Source organism: Carassius gibelio, chromosome B25, assembly GCF_023724105.1.
Source record: "Carassius gibelio isolate Cgi1373 ecotype wild population from Czech Republic chromosome B25, carGib1.2-hapl.c, whole genome shotgun sequence".
NCBI classification, from domain to species: domain Eukaryota; kingdom Metazoa; phylum Chordata; class Actinopteri; order Cypriniformes; family Cyprinidae; genus Carassius; species Carassius gibelio.
Genome location: NC_068420.1, coordinates 17711862 through 17737524, shown reverse-complemented (window position 1 = coordinate 17737524; position 25663 = coordinate 17711862). Strand labels below are relative to the sequence as shown.

The window sequence follows — 25663 nt, the reverse complement described above, 5'->3', positions numbered from 1 at the left end:
AGTGCACTCTCTGTAATTGATTGATTCTGCCTTATCATTTAAACATTTACGTGTGTTCAGATGAGCAGGAATTTCCCTTCCCCCACAATTATTTGCTAAGAGAGGTTATTCGTCCAATTTAAGGCATACTGTAGGCATTGTTTTTTGTTTAATAAACAAAATCACTGGTAAATAAAAACACCTTTGTATCGATATTTTTTATTGAGTATCGGTACTTTCGATACTAGCATCAGTATCGATTCACCCATCCTTAGTATAGAGAGCTGTTGGAAGGATAGGATATTTTGCACCCTTATTTTATACTCTTCCTCTCTATACTACAGTTTGCATTAAGCTGACCTGCATATGTTATACAAGCATGACAAGTCTGATTTATGCTAAGATTTAAATTTTCCTTTGGAAATACCAATCTTCTTCTCACACTTTTCTTAATTCTGAGACAGACGATACTTACACTTAATGCACAGTCATCTACCCTGACATGCCTGCTAAATAATTACTGAGGAGATATATAAGGAGATATATGTTTGGAATGAACACAGTCAACAAAAATGATCCCTTTTTCAGTTAACAATAACCTGTTAAATAAAATTTCCTTAATGCCATATTGATTATACAACAATTTAAACACATTTCCACTTATGATCAAAATATTAACACCATGCGTTGTATGTATTGTATTATTTGTGACTGAATATTGTAATTTTGTAACAAGATCCTGCCCAGAAACTGCAGATGCAAATTAGCTTTATAGCTAATTCTGGCACAACACTTTAGTTGTGAGTTGTCCCTGTACAAATAAATGAAATAAACTAAACTAAACTATGAAGAGATAATGAATAACATTTTGTAAGTAATAAAGCATAATTATAATAGCATTTATTTATAAAAAAAAATAATAATGAAGTATTTAAGTACATACTGTAGTGATGTGATGCCCTGTACTCTGAATTTGTACTCTACATTTATCCCATCCAAGTGCACACACAAAGCAAAACCCCCAAAAATTCTGATTTTTTTCTTTTTATTAAAGAGTCTTTATTTTAGACACACAGAGATAACAAGAATCAGTGTGAGCATCACAACAATGGTGACCATCAAAAAAGCATGTTGTAGCCAATAAAAACTCATCCATGGCCCCCATCATGCATTGCGACATGAATAAATTATGAGCTGAACTGTCTTTTTAACTTTTTATTCCATCTATATATTTTATTTTTGCTGTTTTTATGTTAATTTTTAGTATCTTGTTTTGTGATGTTCAGAGTAGATCTGTTTATCTGAATATGCTGTTTGTCACCATTGTTGAGATTCATACACTGATTCTGGTTATCTCTGTGTGTCTAAAATAAAGACTCTTTAATAAAAAGAAAAAAATCAGAATCACAGAATCACATGAAATGCCTACAAAATGTATGGAAAATAAAGACTCTTTCATTTTGGAATCAAAGCTGTTATAATCAATAATGAACAATAAGAAGAGAAGAGGCTGTAAATGAGTTCAGTGATTAAGGTCAAGCAACAATTACATTAAAACATAATCATCATCACCAGATGATTTTTGCTCTTGGCTTGACACACAAATTTGAAAATTAAAAAGTTACAAGCCAAGATCCCAACTAAAGCAAACACTGACCACTATAATGGTGACACATAAATTGTGATTTTCTCATTTGGTGATTCTGTTTGTTAACATCAGGTGTCTTAAATAATGGTCAATCATAACTAAATTAACTTCTTAATTATCTCATTAACTTCAACTCTGCTTCAGTGTTACTTTTAACTCTGCTTCAGTGTTTATATGAGTCCACACTCAGTTTTAAATTAACACTGGGGATTTTGCTGTGTAAGACCTTGCTTGATTACCTCTTGCTTTTCATCTTGGGACTTCACACTCATTAGCATCCATTCCCTTTTCGAATCGCTTATCTCCATGCCGTGATCCCTACTCGTTTTGTTGATCTTGTCAATGAGGCTTAGAAGTCAGTGTAATATAAATAAGTTTAAAAAAAAGAAGCGGACCCAAAATGGAGCCCTGAGGTACTCCACTAATCAACTCCAAGTAAAATATAATTGGAGACTTAAACATACAATCAACATCACAACACATAATCAGTGCTATGATTAGCAGAGAAACCTGAATGGAATGGTTCAGATGGTACTGCATGAATGCACATTTTGTGTGTTTATTGGGACATGGCCAAATAGTATCACAAGTGTTTGTGTTGCTGGAAATCACTCATTGAAAATTAATGAGTGCAGGTTGTCACTGCACTCTGCTGTCAGTGTGAATGACCAGAACTGAGAAACTATAGAGTGGTTCTGTTTTGCCCTGCACTTAAATACAAGTGGTTGAGATTGAATTGAAAGGAGAGTATTACTGCACTTGACTGAAAGCAATCCTACAAAACAGTTACTAAGTGACCACTATTTGACATTTGTTGGAGATATTACAAGAGAAAATGAGCTAATCGGGACAGCTGAGGATGTCGTCATCAAAGAAAAAAATCAAATTTTTATGGCTTGAAATTAAGAACTCATTTGATCAACCATATTAGAAGGCTCAAAAACACCTTTTTTTTTTATTAATATTAATGCATGTTTATTATTTTGTAAATTACACCAATATAGTCTAAAGACAGAATTTCTAAAACACAGATGCCTCATTTATAAATTATGTGAATAACTGCATTTGCTGGATTCACAACAAAAATAGTAAATTATTAGCTTTTTGCTAAATTACTACTAAGGAATGGCTATTGATTCTCCCCGTGGTCCGTTGTATGATGCAATGGTGGGTTTTTAAAAGAATGTCCTGTAAAAAGAGTGACAAATATAAAAATCAGATTAATCTGACATATTTAAGAGACGTTTTGTATTGCACATTCACACAAGGGTTAAAGAAAACAAGGTTGCACACATAGTAAGGAAACAGACTTAAATCAGCAGGTTGCTGTATAAAGCCTATAAATAAACAGAAGAATATGTCAGTCCATTGGTTCACAGATTTGAAAAAATGCTCGAAAGTATAGTTCACCTAAAAATTAACATTCTGTCATCATTTATTCACCCTAATGTCATTTCAAATCCATAAAACACAAATAAATAGATTTATAATGGCATTATAATTTCTAAGAATACTTGGATTAAACAGCTTGATTGATGGACTTTTAATGTAATTGACTTTCAGTGGGGACACAGAAATCCACCTTTTCAAAGAAGAATGGAAAACTTATGGCTCTGGAATGACATGAAGGTGAGTATTTTTGGGTGAACTATTCTTTTAAAGGCACAATTACTATCTGCTGCAATCACCACACCATTACCGGTAGCGAAGCAATTAGCGCTTTCAAACACAAATGTTGTTTTCATGAGCATCTGTATTCATCCGTCAACTGTTTTAGTTTCAGAGATTGTTTCTGGGGAACCAATGGCGGTATCTTTTCATGAGTCCATACACAGTAATGCTAAAGACATTTCTAGTAACATGCAGTAGCAAAACCAATCAAAGCAGCAAAAATCAATGCACAAGTCATTACATGTAACAGTCCCTTTGAACAACATCAATCAGAATGACTGCATAGCCTTGACAACAAGAGTATTGCCTAATGCATAACTGAATCATTAGCACAGGATATCCCCAACTGAAAACATCTGGGTTGGTTTCTGGTTTGACAAAGAGATTGTCACATGTACATGATGCACACTGCAGAATGGTATGGATGGGTTTGGAGGGCTTTTACCACTGGGCTAGTGGCGATCAGTTTGGGGGGTCCTCATCTGAAGGACGTAGCCCTGCCTGTACACAGGGGCACTGCCTTGGAAAACATTTTTCTTTGCAGTGGGACTGACTGATGCTGCTTTAGGACTGAAGACATACAGCAGATGACAGGTTCACTACTGAGAGCCGTTTACACCACTGATTGCTTTTTTTCATTAGGAGTTGGAAGACAAGCAACATAATGCATTGAAATTAAGTGAATTTGGGGGAACACTTGAGCTGTCATTGTGTGCGGTTATATATCATTTGTTAAAAGAAGCAATGAAACTATACGTACACTTCATCTTCATATTCCTTTGGTGGAGACACTGCGATGACCAGGTCAATCCAGTCCTGTGAGAACATGCATGGAAAAATGTCAAGCACATGCATACAGTATGAAGGTTTTAATGTTTGATAGGCACAATGACACAATGTTCTTGTTACATTCTGCTGCATTTCTCTTTCAAGCCTTCATCTATATTTGATCATGCTTACTGGAGAAATCATTCTAGCATGTGTAACCATGTGTGCTTTCTTGTGATTCACGTTTTACAAAAAAAAAAAAAAAAAAGAATTTAGAATGTATTAACACAAATAGCACAGAAATACTAAGACTCAATACTTTTTTTTTAAGAATAAGCTTATGCTCTTTTAACTTTCTTTAAGGATCGAAAATTAATGGATAACTACAGCCACGTGAATTTCTGTTACGAAGGTGTAAGAAAATTAACATAAATTTGCAGAATTTATTTTATAGCATTTGTCGTGTTAAAATTACGGTAATTACTCTGTGCAATTCAGACCTTAGAAATTCTACATTTTGCTATTCATGACATTGTATTCTGAAATAGTTCATTTTCGAATTCAATGCTAATAACAATAATAAGATCCTTGTGCAGCTTTGTTATTGATGACGGAAAAATACATACTGTAAATCACTACATTTCCGTGTTCTTCAAACCCAATATTGTGGGAAAAATGAAGAAATTTACATTTTAGTGAATTTGTGGTCAGTTCATACATATTTGCTAAAAAACTAAACATGAAGTTCCAACCCTAAACCAAAAACTCACTGGGGCGTAATAGATTGTAGGAAAATGTACAAATTCACAAAATTCATCAAAAAGTAAATTAGTCACAAACTGTCACCCAGGTGTGTGGATTCTTCCGTAAAATCTTTTAGAATAAGGAAAGAGCACCTGGGCTATGATAAAATGACATATAACAGTAGACCGATCATATGATTTAAAGTGATAAGTTGTTTTATTTTAATAACAGTCATACCCCTCCACTTTTCCAGGCCTGAGCCAATGAGGTCTGTCCTTCAGCTAAAGTCACATCCGTCAGGATCTTTCCATTCACAGCCATGATCTCATCACCTGACACGACACCACCTGAGATAACATGTACAAAAATGGCAGTAACAAATTGAACAAACAATGCAGGGAATATTAAAACACAACCAAATGATCTTAAAGGGGTCATTTGATGCGATTTCAATTTTTCCTTCATCTTGGAAGTCTTATAAGCTCTTGGTGCATAAAGAAGATCTGTAATGTTGCAAAGGCTAAAGTCTCAAATCCAAAGAGATATTCTTTATCAAAGTTAAGACTCTGCCATGCCCCCTAAAACATCTCATTCAAACACGCTCCCACATGTCTACATCACTATGTGGAAATATTTGTGTAATGCCACCCAAATGTTCACACAAAGAAAGAAGGCGTGGTTTCATTAACAACAGTTAGTGTTGAAGCAATCATGTCAAGGACGTTCAGCCAAGTATGGTGACCCATACTCAGAATTCGTGCTCTGCATTTAACCCCAAAGTGCACACAGTGAACACACACACACACACACACTGTGAACACACACCCGGAGCAGTGAGCAGCCATTTATGCTGCGGCGCCCGGGGAGCAGTTGGGGGTTCAATGCCTTGCTCAAGGGCACCTAAGTCGTGGTATTGAAGGTGGAGAGAGAACTGTACATGCACTCCCCCCACCCACAATTCCTGCCGGCCCGAGACTAGAACTCACAACCCTTCGATTGGGAGTCCAACCCTCTAACCATTAGGCCACGACTTCCCCTTTCCCTTTGGCCTTCTGAAAGTAGAAGCATTTTAGAACCTAAAGATTACTTACGACAGAACAGCAACGCATTTTATGGACGACCGTTTCTTGAACCTAAGAGAGGAGGTAACTCTGCTACGACAATCTGGTGCTTCTGAATCAGCTACTTTAAGTATGTTTTTTTTATTAGTTTAAGTATTTGCTATTGACTCCAAATGTGGAGTTTTGCGCGTTACGTGCGTGTGTGTGCACGCGTCTGTGAGTGAGAGAGAGAGAGAGAGAGAGAGAGAGAGAGAGAGAGAGAGACAGGATCACAACAGTGGAGTCAGTTGTCTTAACCGTCTGTGGCTTGTGTACTTCAAACACATAAGAGCTTCATCACTGTGTCTGTCACACCACTCTGTTCCCCCTTCAGGCTTGAAGTGATGGTAAAACTAAGGACATTATTATGTCTTTACATTTATTGTGAAAGATGAAGCTTTGAAATTATGGAAAGGGGCATTACATTTCCAACATGAGCTTGCAGTGTTCGGCCAATCACAATGCACTTGACGCGTTTGAGAGAGGCAGGGCATAGAGGACCAACAATAATGTACAGTATTGGAATAATAATGTGCTTTTTGAATATTAATGCATGTCAGCATATTCTGTTTCACTAAATACACAAAATAATGATCTTTAAAAAAAAGCATCATATGACCTCTTTGAGTCAATATAATCAATCTCACTAATGAATGTAGAGAGCTAAACTAGATTTTTGCATGATATTCGCATGACAGTTTTTAGAGGGTTTCTGAGCAGTTGCTGTGGTTTTTTTGGGGGTGTTTTCTAAAACCTTCAAGTCAAAAGAACCAAGCCCCAAATCTCTATTATGCATTATTTTTGTACAACTCACCATGTTTATCTGCCGCACCTCCCTCATAGATGGATGACACCACAATCTTTCCCAGTGGGGAGTCGATTCCTCCTTCTATGGCCAGATCAAGCTTTCCTTCCTAAATAATGTGTACAGAATTAAACAAATCTTTCATTTTTATTGTCCAATGTCATATGTTGCTCACATTTCTGTTCTACCTAAATTACCTTCTTGATTCTCAAAAGTCGTACATCTCTGCCAGCTAACTCCTCAGCCGTGAACTGTTAAACGTTTGAGCAAATTTGATGAAACAAATACTCCACAGAAGAGCATTTGGTGAGTTTGGAATAAATGTGCTATACAATATAAAAATAGCAAATGGGTACAGAGTGAAATTGTTAATGTAAAGAGTTACTGTACCATGGAATATGGATCAAAATCATCCACATATTTTTGAAATCCCTGTAAAACAGAAGGCAGAAACAGACAGTGGTGTATACAGTCTGTAAAAATGTGAAGTGGCAAACAGAGCAGTGAGGACTGAGCAGAAACAAATTACTGCTCACTCTTTTCAAAGAAAAGACAAATGAACACTATATGTCTGGATAATTGTCACCTCCAATCCAATCAATGGCAGGTTCTACTTCCTCTTAATGAACTATTTAAGGCAAAGAAAGATCCGTGTTTAAAAACATGCCTTATTAGTTTGACCATAAGTCAATTGATGGTATGACCATCAAATCAATCTATAAAAAGCATCTGAACATGTTAACAATCTACTAAATATGTAACTTTATTTTTAAATGCAAAACTGAACAATATACTGTAAACAGAATATAATGTAACAATATTAGAAACAGTACAACACATTGCATCATTATCTACAGTACTGTACTACATATTATAAACATTATAAACTATAAACATATTAATACTGAGCAAGGATGTGTTTGCTTTGTTGGATTCACTGGTAGCTTTTCAGTTGGTTCTGGATCTGCAATGATGTTTAAATACAATATAAAGGCTTTTCCCAATCCACTACACACTCACAACCACTGGCATTCCATCAAGACAAATAATCAATTCATATTTAACACCCACAGAACCAACAAAATGGAAAAACGCAGACTTTCTGGTCAAGATCTCCCTCATAAAAGATGAAAACGTACACCGAGATTCCATTTGGTGCAGAGGCAATCTGATATTTTAGAACCTTCAGTTGCAGTCTCCCATTTGTGCTGTGTATATGAGATCCACTCAAAGGCTGCTTTCACAGCAAACAAGATGTATGATTGCAGTAAACTAGTATGATTGCATGAGAATATATTAGTGTGACTGAGAGAACATTTCAGTATGATGGAAAGGTGAAAATATTATGTCTTAACCGAAATATGCACAATATTGCAATCATACACCTGATGTCCTTAAGCATTTAAAGAGATGTTTAGAACATATAACATAGACATTTACCAGAACAGAACAGAATAAAATCTACACTACTCGGTTACTAACGTAATCTTGGTTCCCTTTCAATACAGTTCACACGCTCTGCATCAGTTGCTGACACTTTGGGGATTGCAATCCTATAGTGCCATGGTGAAAGTGCAGAATGAAGAACCCACCCTGCAAGCCCAGCCTATGGGCAGTCAGGAATAAGGGCCCTAAATAAACTGCTAAGAGCCCGTAGTAGGGCAGAAGAGTCAGGTTTTAGGCTGACAAGGTCATGTCATGTTGTATAGACCACATGATGAGGAGCGCTGGTCTTTGTGGGAAAACAGTACCAGGGAAACCTTTTGCGCTGTACTCAGCTGAGAGCGCAGTCAGAGACATAATCTGCTGCTGGGACTCTTCCATGATGAGCAGGAAGGCTTCTTCATATTCTTATTTGTCTTTTGATGATCTTTGCACTGAATGAGAAAGAGTCTGATGAAATGGCATTCAGTATTGAAAGGGAACTAGTTTTAAAATTACGTCAAGGATACATTTTACCAATATCCTCCAGGGAAATACTGTTAGAAATGTAATAGACACACTCAGACAGCCGAGACTTCACTCAAAATAAAAAGAGAGGAGGGGTTGTAATTCTAAGTAATGACGGAAAGTTACTTGTTGTTTGCTGGATTTAAAGGACGTGTTGTATGTGACCATCCGTTTGAGCATCTCTGGGGGCTGAAACACACAGGCTCTTAAAAACACAGCACAATAACACACACACACACACTAAATGCTTGCACTCATTACATGCAACAAAAAGATTTCCTCAGATTTGTGCCAAAGTAAAGGAAATGGTCCACAGTTTAGCCCATATAGAAGTCTGTTGTGCTCACTATGTGACGTGTGGTGAGGCGTGGTGACATAAGTATTGAAAAATGAGTCCTAGTGATGTTAAAAAAATATATATATATATTATTAATAATACTGTTATCTTGTTCTAATCTAGAACCCTGAACACTAATTAATAAATGCTGAGTACAACAAGGTCTTGTCCTTTCTTGCCCTTCTTGTTACCCTTCTAAAACAACCAAAAAATCGTCAAGACCCCATTTATTAATTAAGGACTTAAATATTAAATATAGGACTGACTATCTGGAGGACGAAGGAGACAGCAGGTCTGGGTCTGTCAGGCTGATGAATCAAAGACATTTAATACTCAAAGTCCCATCGTGTAAGCAGATTTAAACTTTTTTTTTTTCCATTTTCTCTCCCCTTCCGTTTCTGTCTTCTTAATCAGTGCAATCAGTAAAAGCAACATCTGTTTGTCCCGTTTGAGTTGGAGTCAAACAGCAATCCAACCAATGAGTGTCTTATGCATGCATCATCATCATTGCACGTACACACACGGGTACTTGCCATCTTACCATGGTCTCAAAGTGAAGTGTGGGTCTATGTGAGGTCTGACTTGGTAGCATGATGGGTTTGGACATGACAGGGTTGATCTGTCTCCGCTGGTTCGGAGGACTGGGAGCAATTTGCTATGTAGAGGTTAGCAGTAAGCGACACAAACTTAAGGTCAAGGCACGATCTATCTTCAAGAGTTACGCAATCTTAACCAAACAGCACAAGACTTTAGGAACCTTCCATATAGCACAAATACTGAATTGCAGCTTTCATGTCCAACAAAAGATGATTTTCATGCAAAATGTAAGTTATTATCTTTCTAGTAATGATGACTGTCTTTTGAAATGGCTCTTAAAATGTCATTACTTTCCAAGTAAATCCTATGCATAGAGGTATGCATATCTATAAAACGGTTTAAAGAGTTACAGTTTTATAAGTCCCCCTCCCCATATCTCAGAAAACAGGTAAAAAGGTACATATTTATACCTTATTTACCCCTAAATGGTACATATTAGTGCCTGGAGTGTACATATTGGTACCTAATGAAATGGTACTGCCCCAGTGACAATACCCTATTTTTTTTGAGAGTGTGTAAGATATGTGTCAACTAGAAACTAGAAATGCACTTCCTGTAGGTTGTGCCAGAGTAATCTCCTAATATAGGCATGGAGATCTGTTGGAAGACATTTCCTCTTCTAAGATGTAATGTTTTCATTAAGCTGACATTACATATGTTTCACAAGCATGGCAAGTCTGATTTGTGCTAAAAATGAAACAGAAGACCCAGAGCAGCATGTACCATTTAGAAACTGAGGACTCACCAGTGGATTATTAGAGGTGGATACCCTGCTAGCATGAGATGTGTTTCTCTTCACCTGTGCCAAGGATAAAGTATTCAACAGTCTAACAGTGATAGGAATCACTACAACTTCAAGATCATCAAACCAAATGACAGCATGTTTTCTTTTCTTTCAAAAATGATTATCTGTTTTCTGACAAATAACTATAATAAGACACTAATCATGGTTAACCTCATCTGCAAACACCACACTCAAGGCAAAAATGCATGTATGTCCAACATAAGGGGTGGGTATATATAAAAAATAAAAATAAAAAAAACAACGGTAGACTGCAGTATTCACTTCAGTGAAGACCGAAATATTCATGTGAGATGGAATCAATTTTGGAATCGAATTGGATTGAAATATGATGTGCCTAAAGATTCCCACACCTATACAACATACATAATCAATTCTCACACTGCCAAATGCTTTAACTATGCTAACCGTCATGTTGTGGTCAGCCTTCGGGCTGGGTGGGCGTGAGAGATCACTGGGAATGGTAGAGTGGAAGCCCCCTCTCTGTCTGTAACCATTGTCCCCAAACCTGCTTCCCTGTTCGGATAAGCTTGGGGAGCGGGGATAGTTGGACAACCCTACATGGTACTTGTCCTCCATGTGCAGGGGTGGAGGAGGTGGTGGAGGAGGAGGAGGTGGTGGTGGAGGGGGAGGAGGTGGTGGTGGGGGAGGTGGCTGAGATGAGGACAGACCCCTAGAGGAGAATAGCGAGTTGAGAGGAGGTTGTCGGCTATGACCTATTGAGGAAGGGGGCACTCTTGTGGCTGGTGGAGAAGGTGGGCGTTGAGGGGCTAGTCTAGAACTGGGTTGCATTGGGAGCTGTGGTCTTGGAGATGGAGGGCGATGGTTGGATGTGTGGTAAAGACGGGGTGAGGGTGGAGGGAGAGGTAAGGGAGGGGGAGCTTGGTTGGATGTAGGTGGGGTTGGGGCGAGTCTTTTCAAAGGTTGCCTTAGACTCGAGTCCACATCATCTAAGTTGATGTCATCAAGGTCAGTAGTGGCCAAGGTCAAGCCTCCAGGGAACCTCCGATTGGTGGGACCAGTTGACGCAGGGGAACGGGTTGGAGACATCTGAAGGTACATTTTAACTGCTTAGAACTCTGAATTAACAAACTATAGTCTAGAAGAGCAGCACACATAAGGATTGGAACTGGACAGATTTTACCTCTGAAGAATCATTTTCAACTGAGGAGATTTGCTCTAATCTGGTTTGACAGAGCCTCTCCACCCAATGCTGCACCTTCTCCGACTCTTCCAGATCTTCCCTCTCAGTTTCTGACACCTGATTGAATTAGTAAAGCCACATCCAAACATGGAAACCTTGATATACCAATGAGAACTTGCTAGACTGCCACTGGAAAGGGTACAACTTTTCACATGGGAACATTCAAGCAATAAAGGTCAAGTGCCAAAGAGATGGAATCAAATACACACAATTAAAAAGGGATAGGGATTACTCACAAGTCACAAGACTTTTGATCATCTTTGGAACACAACTTAAGGTATTTTTGATGGAATCTGAGGATATTACTACGATCAACGCACAGCAATGTAGCAAGGACATCGGTAAAAGAGTCTATGTGACATCAGGGGTTCAACCATAATGTTTGTGCGCAAAGAAAAAAATAATAACATAATTTATTCAACAATTCTTCTCCACAAGTTAATGGCTTCCACCATTTTAGAGAGTACCCCAGAACATAATCAAAGTAATCAGCGTTGTTTACATTCAGCATGCGCACTCTCTACTGAACATAAACAATGCAAAAAATAATGCTCAAAAATATCTTAATTTGTGATCCGAAGAAGAAAGAAGGTCTTACTGGTTTGGAGCGACATGAGGGTGAGTAATTAATGACAGATTTTTTTTTTTTTGGGTGAACTAACCCTTTAAACAAGTAGTACAATCTGAATCAAAAAACCCTCCTGTAACCTCACTGGAAAATGTCTGATACCTCTTGCAGAAGTCTGCTGATTTTCATCTGCTTCTCTCGCTCAAGTATCTCTTCCTTCTCCTTTGCAAGTTTCAGCTCAAATTCCATCTCTTTTTTGTTCTTTTTCTCAGCTGGGAGAGTGTCAGTCTTGGACATCTTCTTCTTCTTTTTGGTCTCTTTTCCTTTCTAAATATCCAAAGTGATTTGAGAACACCTGGTGGACTTTGAACCAAGGTCAATCCAACTTCCATGCAAACCCTAACTTTTGGGCATATCTCCAAGATGAACAACATATTCCATAGTTCTAGCACACCAAACCAGCACAACATGCTTGCACACACAGTGTACCTTTTTGAGTGTAGGCAACTTTCCTTCGTAACGGTAGAACCAACCGAATGCTAAGAGATTAAGGATGATACATTAAATCCCATGCAAAAAGTTCAACAAAAACTCAACCATGATATGGTGTATTCTGCAGATTCATCCATCTGAAAGCTACCAAAGGATCCAACCAAACAAAATGACAAAGGAAGATAGTCTACATGCAATAGAAGCGTCTCGAAAAAGGGTAAGTTTGTCAAAGGGAGTCTTCTTCTTTAAAGCCATCTGAATTCTTTACTTACTTCGCCAATCTCTTCTTCATCGGACTCAGCAGCTGATGGAACCAGGAATTGATGAACAAGGCACAACAAAAAGGCAAAAGTTCAGACAGAAAGACAAAGATCACGCAAAGAGATGATGCATTCCCAACATAAATGCACATCTGTTCATGCAGAGGAAAATTGAGTAACATTGGGAAAGGGTAACTTTTTGTTTTTTTAGAGAATAATATAGTTCTACAGACTTCATTCAGAGTTCATGCACTGGAGAGGTTTTGTCGGTATTGTCAACTTACTGGAGGTTTTGGGTTTGGGTGAAGGTGCATTACGTGCAGGAGGTGGGGGTGAGGGAGAGGGGGAAGGAGATTTGGATATTTCTTTCGAACCCCCCCAATCTTCTTCCCACTCTTTGTGTTGCTTCTTTTCTGTGGCTTCAATTCTGAGACATACAAAACATACATTCAATGGACTAATCTTGTCTATCTAAATCATTTCTGAGGAGATTTTTTTTTCATGAACAGAAGCAATTTTTCAATCCCGCAGTGAAACTGCATGGCCATTGGTTTGTGCAGTGTATAAAGAAATGAACCAGTGTCCTTGGTGACAAAGCCCGCTAGAATGGGCGGGGCCATCTGGCTTTATAAGCGGGCGTTCGCCACAGCATTCTCTGGTTACTTAGACTGAAAATACAGTACTCGTTCCCATATCTCAGGGAACCAAGGTTACATTTGTAACCGAGTACATTCTCTGTCGATACTACACTTGTACTGCATCTGCTTAAGACACTACTGGAACACAGCACAATCATGCCGTGCTAGGGAAGAGGAACGACTATAAAAGTATTCTAACTTCCATAAGCAAGGAATGCCCATAGAGAAATTAACAATAACCCAAGGCTACTACGGACTGAGGTCACACCCGGCCTGGTTTATCGTTCCAGAATACTCATGCAACGTTGGCACCCAGGGGGACGAGAAGTGACAAGTAAACTAATTCCAGGCCCCGTCCACACGGAGACGCGTTTCTGTGAATACGCACAAATTTTTTATCGGATCGGCGTTTTGTCCACACGGATCCGCCGTTTTCGTAAGGTGAAACCGCTATTTTTTGAAACCAGGTCCCAGAGTGAATAAATTCAGACAGCTCTACGTCACGTAACAGCAACAAAAACATGAACAAACACTGAACGATTGTCTTTTTATTAACTAACATTAACACTGATTAATAAATGTATTGTTCCATGTTCGTTTGTGTACCACGCGCAAGGTTTATGAGCATAGTCCAAGTCTTCTTCTCTGTTTTTAGTGTATCTCTGTGGCAGAATTACAGGGCCACATACTGGTCTGGCATGTATACTACTGTACATCATTATGCGGTTTCGTGTGGACGCGGATATTTCTTGAGACGAGGAAAAAAAAGATTGGATTGGGATAAGCTCCGTCTCCGTGTGCACGGGGCCCCGAGAGCTTGACGGTGATATGATCAAGGGCTCTCTGTCATACTTGTTTGCACAGCAGAGAGGACCCTGGCCTGCAAGAACGGGACTTCCAGGTCAACGGCGAGCAGGCTTCGGGATCAGCATGGAGCGTAGAGTCTTCACTGAAGGTGATGTCTAGGGCCTATGGCTTTGTCGCCATAGGCTCATTGGTTCGTTTCTTTATACACTGCAAGAACCAATAGCCATGCAGTTTCACTGCATGATTGAAAAAAGGCTTCAGTCCAGGAGAAAAATACTTTTTGCATTTTTCAGTTCAGGAGTAAAAGTGCTTTTTGAACTCGTACAGAAGCAGTGTAGTATTGACAGGGAACTAGACCTACAGTATAGTACATTTAGAACAAGCTGTACTTCCATTCCTCACAGCTCTGCTTTCATCAACATCAAATTGCTCTACTCCGCCTTCTGAGGTCTATTTACTTTATTACTCTAAAAATATATTTTTGCTTGGCAGCATTACACGTGTTACCTCTCCATCTCTTTGCGATAGCGTTCTTCTTCCTCTGCAGACTTCTGTGATATCTCCATCTTCCTCCTGCAAAATGTTGCACATATGAAACCATGAAATTGACGACATTTTCGAGCAGATTTCATGCAGGAATTTGAATTATCTGTCACCTTTTCATCAGCGGTAAAAAAAGTAAAAAGTGACTCAGAATTCATGCTATGCATTTAATCCATCCAAGGTGCACACACACAGCAGTGAACACACACACGCACACACACACACACACTGTGAACACACACCCGAAGCAGTTACGATTCATGGTTACGGTGACGTTGACTAACATCATGTAAGTACGTATAGATACATTATGTAACATAAAGGTGTATTTTAATGATAATGAAAACCATTATAAAGTGGATATTTATTTTTGTTTTTACAACAAGAGAACAGTACCTGATATTTTGATGATAAAAGGTTAATTTTAAGAAATCATGCATCAATGTAAAGTAAGTGTAATTGCTTGTGTATGTCTTTTCCACTGACTGGCGCTCTTTCTCCTGCTGTTCTTTGAGGATTTTGTTGGCCTCTAATGCCACTCTCTTCTGATGCATTAGCTCTTGTCTTTCAAGCTCACGGCGAGCTTCAGCCGCCAGCCGCTCCTCATCCGTCATAAACAGCTCGCTTCCCTGAAACATACAGTAGACAAATCAATACTTTCAGAGAAATATGTACACAAATACAGCAGTACGATCCATTATATCCTCTACAGATCACAGACGTAAAGCAAAAAAAGCTTATGTTGTGAAACTCCTTTATTATTGCCATGTCTAAATTGCAAAAGTACCATTTAAAGACCATAAACACACCAATAAATAATGAAGGGGTTTACAGTTAAATACAAACAACATCTCCATAACGCTTTGCCCTCATACAGCTTTATACTAAGCAAATGGCTTTTTTTTTTTGTATACAGCCCCTCAAGGAGAGATAAAAGTACTGCAGTGGCAGGAATGTATTAGTGGGCTCTCAGTAAACTTACAGCTCCAGTGAGGACGGTGATGGTTAGACTCCTGCTGCTCTTTAACACTCGCACCGCCTAAAAACACACACATTAGCCGACACAGCTACCAGTTTAAATACGCAGAGAGGTTTTTAATTAACTGTTTGACATTTTCAGCAAGATCCTGCTCACTTCATGATGACTCAGGTTAGTGAAATCCACCCCATTGACCTCAACAATCTGGTCGCCAACCTACACACACACACACACATATTAGAGTTACTATGCTAAAATCAAACAGTAAATGATCTGTTAATGCAGTTCAAGCTGGGATTTAAATGAAATCACCTGTAAGCCCACTTCAGCTGAGACTGAACCCGGCTTCACATTGCTCACATAGATGCCTGGTTTCTGTGTTGGTCCACTAGATATACTACAATGGAAAGTCATAAGAAATATTTAGGAATTAATACCTTGTCACAAGATTAAACTAATAAAGGTAGGTTTCAAAATAGGCACCAAAGAAACAACAGAATTTCAGTACAAAGACAAATGCTGTGTACCTCATGACATTTTTTAATATTTTGCGACAAAATTCCAATAAACAAAGGGTTTTATTATAATTTTCAATGTAGTTAATCTGTGTGCTGTAGTTGTGTATATAGTTATGATAAACCAATCACTCTCTTACCTGATTCCCATGCCTTTGGTGCCCACCAAACTCAGGAAAACTTTCTTTTCCTTGATTTCTTTCCCTCCAACTGAAGCCAAACCAGCCACACTAGTCCTTTTCTCCTGAGACAAAACAATAAAACAAGACTAAATAAAAAAACAACAACAACAACAACAACAACAACTTCAGCTGCGAGAAGGAAACTCTTACCCCTGATTCAGACACAAACTGATCCACAAACTGCCACTTCAGAGGCTCTTCAGAGGAGCTGACGATGGCAAATGTATAATTTTGCAATATCGTTATGGAAAGCGAGAACATTAATAAATCAGAGAATACTGTATAATTACTAACTAAATTACCTCTTGACAGGAATCATTCCCACGTCTGTGAAGAGAGTGTCACAATGGGAATAATTAAAAAAACATGAATAAATCATGAATAATTAATAGAGTTTGCTGACGGCAATCCCAATAATTAATTCTCTGAAGGAAACCACAGTTTCCTAATGAACAGCAATCGACTGATTAACCCCAGAGGAATTGGTTTTTCGCTCTAATTAATAAATTCAGCTCTGCAAATGACAATATAAAACCCTAAGATCTTACAGCGGACTTTCAGAGACACAATCTTCTTGGTCTTAATGAGATTGATGACCTCCTCATGAATGCAGGAGGAGATGGAGTAGCCATTAATACGCACAATCTCATCGCCAACCTGAAGGAAACACAGCAGACCACATTCATATAAAAGATGTCGTTTGAAAATGTTTATAAAAGTGTGGCGCAAAAAATACAAGTCACAACTGAATTATAGCCAGAATAGACACAATTTGCACTCGAAACACAAGAGCGACATTTGCAGGACACACATTAATCATGTAATGGACAAGTAAAGAGTGTTTGGAATCAGAGGAAGGGAAGAAATTAAGAAGGCTTATTGCGCCCCCTAGAGAAGAGGAGACAAGCTGGTCATGTTTTTTTTTTTTTTTGTTTGTTTTTGTGCAGGCCTTGTAAATTACCTGTTGTCAGATATAAGGCAAGATTAAGTATTTAGTAAAGTACTTTGGGTCAACATTTTCAACGTAGCAACAAACGTGGTACAACGGTACGTTATTTGAAACAGTGAAAGCCATGCTTTGTAAATACATACGAGTTATTATAACATAAACACCTTGAGTTTCTTACCTGCAGGCCGACATTTCCTGCCTGTCCGTCTTTGACTATCTGGGATATGAAGAGGCCACAGCCGAACTCCAGCCCACCTCGAACACTCAAACCCAGCCCCTCAGGATGTGTGCGGTCCAGACGGACTTCCTTCAACTTCCTGCTCACCACAAAAGAGGACAAAATAGTGGCATGGCTTCACTTTAATTATTTGGTTAACTAGAATAACCCAGATGTATATAATCAAATTTATTGTTGTTATTTTTTCCTCTTTTCTCGGAGAAAGACAAAAGACACAATGAGAGGAAACAGAATCCAGTTCACTGTGGGCCTATTAGCGTTGTGTATTAGACACGGTTGAATAGCGCTCCTGTGTCTGTGCTCATAACGCTCTGCCACGTCTGACTGAGCACGAGAGAAAACAATGCTTCTCTTTGGAGATGAGATTCCCAATGTCCTCTTTCTCCCAGCCTTTATTGCTCTGCTATTCATGCACACTAACATTTCCATTCTTCTCAGAAGCATCACGCCCTATGAACCCCTTTTTAGCAGCTCATTACCGTCTGTGTTTCTGGTTTCTTCTCTCACCTGGATCTCTTGGGCGTGAGCTGGTCGTACTGCACCTGGTGCTTCAGAGGAATCAGGGGTCTGATGGCATCAAACAGCGGAAGGCGTTTGGGCTCATTTATCACCAGCTTCAGGTCGCCGACCAGGACAGGAATGTCCATGGATCTAGAAGGGCGGAGCAGAGTGATTTAAACAGGACCTGATTGAACACATGCAAACAACGTACAAACAGTGTGTGGATTAAAATGACTTTTCTTAGACTACACTGATTCAACATACTGTCTTGATACCGAATCTCTGTTATTCAATCATTATATAATATATTCTATAAAGTTAAATGATTATGAACATAAAACATAGGATATGTTCATAGAATAAGGTTGGGTTTAATGGTGAAGTGTCTAAATTCTGAACCACCAAACAGAATTGCAAAAATAATGACTGCCGTCAAACAGGTTTCTAAAAATAATAGAGGGATTATACAGTACATATATATATATATATATATATATATGCATATGCGTTTATTTATATACATGTGTGTGTGTGTGTATATATATATATATATATATATATATATATATATATATATATATATATATATATATATATATATATATAAATCCATACATTAAACGATAAATGGCATTTCTAATTATTATACATGTATAACTTTTCTCTTTGATTTTGTAAGATTACCTTACATTAATTATTTCAAAAATAGTCTGACATGTTGCTTGCTGTGGAAAATGCCACATTATACCCACATAAAGTCAGCTTATGAATTTGGAGGTAGTTGCTCTATGAATCATTGATATTTCACTCCTGACTCAGATATCAGAGACAAAGGGACGCGAGAGAATGGCTGCCCTTGAATGCAGCGAGGACAGTGGAAATGACCTGATCCAAGTTACTTTTCCATTGGATTAAGCCTCTTATTGCAGGCCAGTGGAGCAGTGAAGTGTTGATTTACACAGAAGATTACTCATAAGATGCATTCAGCATTTCCTACCTATTTTTACACTTAACCCACACTTAATACTTTTTGGGTTAAAGTCTTTTTGAATGTGCCATGCAGTTTTCATTTGATCAACAGATTACCAGAACCACTGATGGAAAACTACATTATTCATCAGCTTCTAAAAACTCCTGTATTATATATATATATAATATTAACAACAACAAAAATAACTATCATTTATTTAAATAATTTAGAGAACCACAACACAAGCAAACAAACCAATAAATCATTATTTTCGAGTGTACTCACTGGTGGTACATGCGGAGAACATCATACAGATAGTCCTTCTCTGCTTCATTATCAATCAGCAGCTCCACCTGAACAACACAAACACACAAACCTCTGATCAGATCATCAATAACAACCAGAAAACCAACCATACGCCCATCTTTTACCTGATGGTGGCTAATCTGCTGTAGAAATGTTTTGAGGAAGCGTTTTGGCCAGTCAATGATGTAACACATCTCTCTCTCACTGAGCGAGAGACTAAGACGGAGGGTCAGGAGGAGGTGGAGGAACTACTGTGTGTCTGTTAGTTGAGCGGCTCTCAGATTGGCTGGGTCTGCTGTTGTTTTTTAGTTGAATGGGTCAGGTGGATCTTTTACTGTATTGTGAGTATCATTAGTTCAGATCTGCTCCACTGGACCTGCTAATGTTCCTGAGCTCAGATAAAGACGTTTATCATGCTAGCAGTCTCACCTTACATAAGAGTGAAGGTGCATTATTATCATGAGAATGGTAATGAAGTTAATGTGATGTGAGGTTAGCATGCTAAACTAAAAAACTCTGCTCAAACTAACAAATTGAATCGACTGAATGAACAGACAAATGAACTAACAAAGCAAAAACAAACAAACAATTAAATAAAATAGCTGGATAAAAAAACAAAAACAAAGGAATGAACAAAAACATGGACTGAATGAACAAACAAACAATTAACAAAATAAACATAAAATGGCTTGAAAACAAACAAATAAATACATTTAACTGACCGAATGAACACACAAAAACAGACAGATAAAGAAAACAAATCAAATGACTTGAAAACAAATGAATGAACAAAACCAAAAACAAATAAACAAATGAAATGACTGGATAAACAAACAAATTAACAAAATAAATCAATAAATAACACGGACTGAATAAACAAACAAAAATTACAGTTTTTCGCAGCCACTTTGGTAGTTTCTCAAATCAGAAATGAAATTCTCAGAACTACTTGTCGAACCTCCACACCATCCAGTCATGTACATTCATGCAATTAATTACGCGCATTTATCTGCGGTTTCCTACATTATCAGATGCTAATGTTATGTTGCTCAAAATGTATTATGTAGTTTTCTGTGCAATAGTCTTACCCCTCAAAACATCTAGACTTTAGTTCATCGTAAAAGTCATTAAATGCAAAATGGTTAATCTAGTTTGTCATAAACTGCCAAGCACATTTTTTATTATTTTTACACATTATTACAGTTTTTCTCAGTCACTTTGCTACATTTCTCGAATCATCCTTGCATTTCATCCATGCATTTCTCAAAAAAAAACTCGTACAAATAGCAAAACACCATGGATTACCTGCAAAAACCAGTCTCTTGCTCAAAATCCTCAGTTCATCTCTCAAAAATAAATATCTGTGTCAGTGAAGTCCTTGTGTCATAGTTTACGGATAAGAGTCGTGTCTCAATATAACAGTGTACTCTGGAAGGATGTTCTGATGTAAACTATGGCAATATTTTGGATTACAGTTACTGTATTGAACAGTAAAACAAATTGATAAACAAAACAAACAAATAAAATGGCTGGATAAACAAACAAATTAACAAAATATATAAATGAATAAATAAATAGTATTGACTGACTGAATGAACAAACAAAAATGAATGGATGAACAAAGTAAACAAATAGTTTTTACAATAATTTGTGCACTAATAACAGAGCCTTCATGTCATTTTTCAAAACTCTAGACACAGAATTCACACCTGATGATCAAAATGCACATTTTTTCCCCTAAATGCTTGGATACAATACACATGAACCAAATATCTTTTGTTCACTGAGCTAAAACTGAACTAAGTGTCTTATTCATTTCATTACTATGACCTGACTGATATAACTGCTCAAAATGCTGACTGTTTATACTCTGAAGCATATATTTTATGGAAAATGTTGAGCAATATGAAATGTTAAGATTATGAAAGTGAAGCTATATTACATCAAATTCTATATCAATGTTATCAGCATTTGTTTTTCCTACAATAAATGTCTTTTTAGAGGGTGATAGAGGAGAGGTTGAGAGCGGCCCAGAACAATGTTTTTTGGGGGTCCTGACCACCCCCCACTGAACTTGATATTGAGAAGGCCCTAAAGCAAAATCAGTGCTATAGACCCAGAATTCCTAGAAACAGCACTGAGAGCAATCATGTTTTCAGGCCCATCCACGGTTTATTACTTCACCGCCCAACCGCCTGCTGTAGTTTTTTCTTATCTATTTCTCTTTTTTTTTTCTGAAAAACCTGTTGTGAGTTGATTATTTAATCAATGCTTTTCAAATTTTGTTTAATGATTCCAGTGTCTGTACTTCTCTGCACTGTTCAGTCTGTAGTGTTCTCTCTAGTCTATTACAATGATGTATGTATGTGAACCATAATCAAAGCTGCATTGTGTTTTGAACAACTACAGTTGATGATTCTACTAAAAAGTACACAGTGAAACTATGGTTATCTGATCTAAAGTAATGTTCCTATAATATTTTATATTAATAATTAACCAATTCTTCTGCAAATGCAAGGCTTCTTTAAATATATGAATGCAATATGCAAAGTTTTGCACACTGGACAAACTGTTTTGAGTTTTGTGTCTAGACTCTAGAGTTTTGAAAAATTACATGAAGGTTCTGTTATTAGTGCAAAAATGATTGTTAAAATAAAAAAAAATAAAAAATAAACCCTGTAAAATGACTTGAAAAATACCAAACAAACAAACAAAGAAGTAAATAAAATGGCTATTATGCAAGAAAGAAAGAAAGAAAGAAAGAAAAAAAGTTTTTATTTTAGATTTTTAATTTTGCTTTCACAATAATTACATGAGGTGAACATCTGAATTCTTAAAAAAATATAAAATATCCATAATAAATGATTCATTCTGTAAACTATGTGAACATTGCAGGACAATAAAAAGCATATCCAAATAGTTTGATATCAACACCAGTGTCAGGCAACATAATAAAACTGACTGTGTGCTCAAAGGTCATTTAAGGTGTCATAAACCTTTAATTTAGACGAGATGCCAGCCCACCTTTGGACTTTAGCATCATAAACTGATGCTGAAAGCAGAAATCTGTAACTTAAATCAGCTTCATATCCTCTGCAGGTTATGCTAAGTGATTTGAAAGAGACAAATGAACAGAAAGGTCGACAGCATAATGTATTCGTCATAGAGGGGAAACTAAAATTACATGCAAAGCTTTATAATTTATAGTGTGGCACAGCTTTCCCACCCTCATCTACAGGCAATAAAACAAGCTGGACAATAAATGCCGCAATCGTTTCCGCCTGACCACACATCTCTGCCGCTTCAGCTAATGCTGTGAAACACTGTGCATTGTGTAACTCACACAACAGATGGTACAATTCTACAGTTACACACATGGGTCACATGGTGTCTTAAAAATAAGCTTGAGCATATAAATAGGTATCAGTTAATTAAGTAATTCAGTGTAATTTAAAAACATTTATCAAACATAAAGTTGTAACTTAAGTTTAGGAGATAAAAAAAATTATCAATACCTATTGTACAACAATTTCCAAAACACACAGTAGCATACACCTGTCACCTGCTCAGCCAATTAGAACGCGTACATTATGTGACGTCACACATATCCTTCCTTTCTACCGGTAAATTTTATAAAGTAATCAAATTTGGCATCGTTACGTCAAAATTATAACTACTAGTAATGTTAACTGTAATGATAAAAACATCTAAAACACCACAGAGCTGAAGACTGGCATGCTAGATGTGGACACCTTTTCAGAGCAAAACAAACTTCACCGAACAAATAACGACGGTTTCTATGGATACAGAAACACTTGTCGTGTCGAAAGCTTGGCGAATATTAATTTGACTTACTTCAGTAATATTTTATAGGGTAAATATGAAGCGATGCGTGCTCCTTCGCCATTCGAGAGCAGCGAGATCAAAAGAACGAGACTAATAATAACTAATAATGCGAACAAAACAATTAAGTTAACACAGTTTCATTAGAGAGTAACCGTTTAAAAGCCCACCTTATGCCGAAATTCCCTCGCTACTTTTCTCTCCATGGTGAACGGCGGGTGTTTTCCGGGTGTTTGCTGTTGTGTGCGAGAGTCAGTCAGCTGTGAGCGCGCGCCCGGTCATAGGTCGAGTCCTGCTGCAGTAATATTGCTGTCAGCTTTATTACACGTGCTGACGTGGATGGGGGTTAATCAGAGAGATGTCTAACACCATACCTTTTCATTTTTCATTTTTCAGTCAGTCTGTCTGTCTGTCATTCTATCTCTCTTTCTCAGTCTCTATCTATCTATCTATCTATCTATCTATCTATCTATCTATCTATCTATCTATCTATCTATCTATCTATCTATCTATCTATCTATCTATCTATCTATCTATCTATCTGGCTGTCTGTCTGTCTGTCTGTCTGCCATTCTATCTCTCTCTCTCTCTCTCTCTCTATCTATCTATCTATCTATCTGTCTATCTGTCTATCTATCGTTTTTATGATTATATAGTGAATAATAAAGTTTATGATGAACAGTTTAAAATGTGCATAAACGGTTATGTGTAGACTTGACCAAACAGGAGAGCAACTGCTCACAGTTCCTATTAACTTCTACCAATAGTGTTTTTAATCACACTGTATGTTTATGTACGGTAATTCACAATATTTTACCCTGTGTGTGTTCTTCAGCCCTGTTTCGGGGGTCTTTGTAATTACCATTATTTATCACCATGACAAAATATTAGGCCTAAGACCACACACGTTCACAGGATAGTGTGTGTGCTCGTATGTGTCCTGAGGTTAGGGCTGGCATATTCGTGTGTGTGTGTGTGTGGGAGACTGTGTATGTGGGAGTGTGTGTGTGTGTGTGAAGTGCTCATTTTCAGGGGAAGCAGTCAGGTTGGCCCCTGCTGGTTCAGCTGTTGGCAGTGTGGTGCTCTCGGGGGGTTCGAGGCCCTCCACTGACCCAAAGGCTTACAGAGAGGGATTACAGCCTGTAATACTATCTCATCAACACACCATCAAAACACACGGATGGACAAAACTTTAGAGGGCCAGGACCGAATAACTCTTCGGACTGAATTAAGCATAAATTCATTTTAAAACAGTTTTAAGCATGCAATTTCATTTAAAATAGCTATAGAGATTAATATAAGATGAAAAAAGACCATGTCACTTTAAAGTTCAAAAATATGTGAAACAAAAAATATACAGTTTCTCTCATTTACTTTAGAGGGTTAAAACAAATGATAAAAATTGTGGTGCTAAAGTTTTGAGGTTTGACACATTTCATATTTAACATCATTTACATTTTTCAGTCGCTTTAGTGCATTTCTCGATTCATCCTTAATATTTGCAAAGAAGTATGTGCATTTCTCAAAAAAAACAACAACAACAACAACAACAAAAAAACACAGCAAGCACCACACAGTGGATTACCTGCAAAAGCATGTAACTTACTCAAAATCTTAAATATATCTCTCAAAAGAATTTATGTCAGTCAACATATGATGGCCATCAAAATGAAATGCCCTTGAGTTATTGTTCACAAACAAGACCATAACACTGCTTTGTCATGTTGTCAATATAACAGTGTACTCTGTTGGTATTACCTGATGTAAACTGGCAACAGTCAAAGTTACTGTACTGAAATGCAGAAACCTGCACTTCTTATGTATGCCAATATACATGTCCATTTCAAAAGTGCAAATTCACACATTACTGTATTTAAGATATTGATTGAAAGAGACTGTATAGGGTTCACAGTTAAAAAAATATATATTGGTCTGATCAAAACCAGAAAGAGCTACTGTTGATTTGCCAGGCTAACAGAATTTGTTACTCTTGTGTTGTCCTCTGTCTGTATGCCTTCCAGTTGAAGGTTCATGAGATGCACATTTGCACAATTTCAGAGAACTTGTTTATCATTAGCTGATCTACATTATCTTCATCAGTGAAAGTCAAGATTCACCTGCACAATTCATGGTAAATTTGCAAAAACTCTAATAGAAATGTGTAGAAAATGTGCTTAACAGTTTATGACAACTAGATCAACCATTTTGCATTTAATGACGATTAACTAATGTCTAGATGTTTTGGGGAGTAAGACTGTTGCACAGAG

At 37.5% G+C, this 25663-nt stretch overlaps 1 protein-coding gene across 3 annotated transcripts; it reads right to left on the bottom strand.

Annotated features, from left to right (window-relative positions):
* Positions 1-2589: 2589 nt before the first annotated feature.
* LOC128014213 (harmonin-like) lies at positions 2590-23716 on the bottom strand. Of its 3 annotated transcripts, XM_052597599.1 has the most exons (27): positions 23567-23716; positions 19533-19600; positions 18284-18427; positions 17717-17855; positions 17138-17246; positions 16892-16916; positions 16740-16797; positions 16548-16651; positions 16205-16289; positions 16049-16108; positions 15896-15952; positions 15400-15542; positions 14878-14943; positions 13210-13352; positions 12663-12712; positions 12336-12500; positions 11546-11662; positions 10828-11451; positions 10345-10398; positions 9544-9657; positions 8787-8854; positions 7106-7151; positions 6913-6966; positions 6725-6824; positions 5048-5157; positions 4059-4114; positions 2837-3868 (listed from the first exon to the last, which is right to left on the bottom strand). In XM_052597599.1, exons 1-27 carry the CDS (start codon positions 23600-23602, stop codon positions 3751-3753), a joined length of 2913 nt encoding a protein of 970 aa, XP_052453559.1. In that variant the 5' UTR covers positions 23603-23716; the 3' UTR covers positions 2837-3750. The 3 variants fall into 3 exon arrangements, with proteins under 3 accessions (XP_052453558.1, XP_052453559.1, XP_052453560.1); XM_052597598.1 differs by lacking the exons at positions 2837-3868; positions 8787-8854; positions 9544-9657; ... (3 more) ...; positions 12336-12500; positions 12663-12712 and adding exons at positions 2590-2815; positions 12938-12969 and having other exon boundaries at positions 7106-7147; positions 23567-23709; XM_052597600.1 differs by lacking the exons at positions 8787-8854; positions 9544-9657; positions 10345-10398; ... (2 more) ...; positions 12336-12500; positions 12663-12712 and adding an exon at positions 12938-12969 and having other exon boundaries at positions 2853-3868; positions 7106-7147; positions 23567-23711.
* Between the last annotated feature and the right edge of the window lie 1947 nt (positions 23717-25663).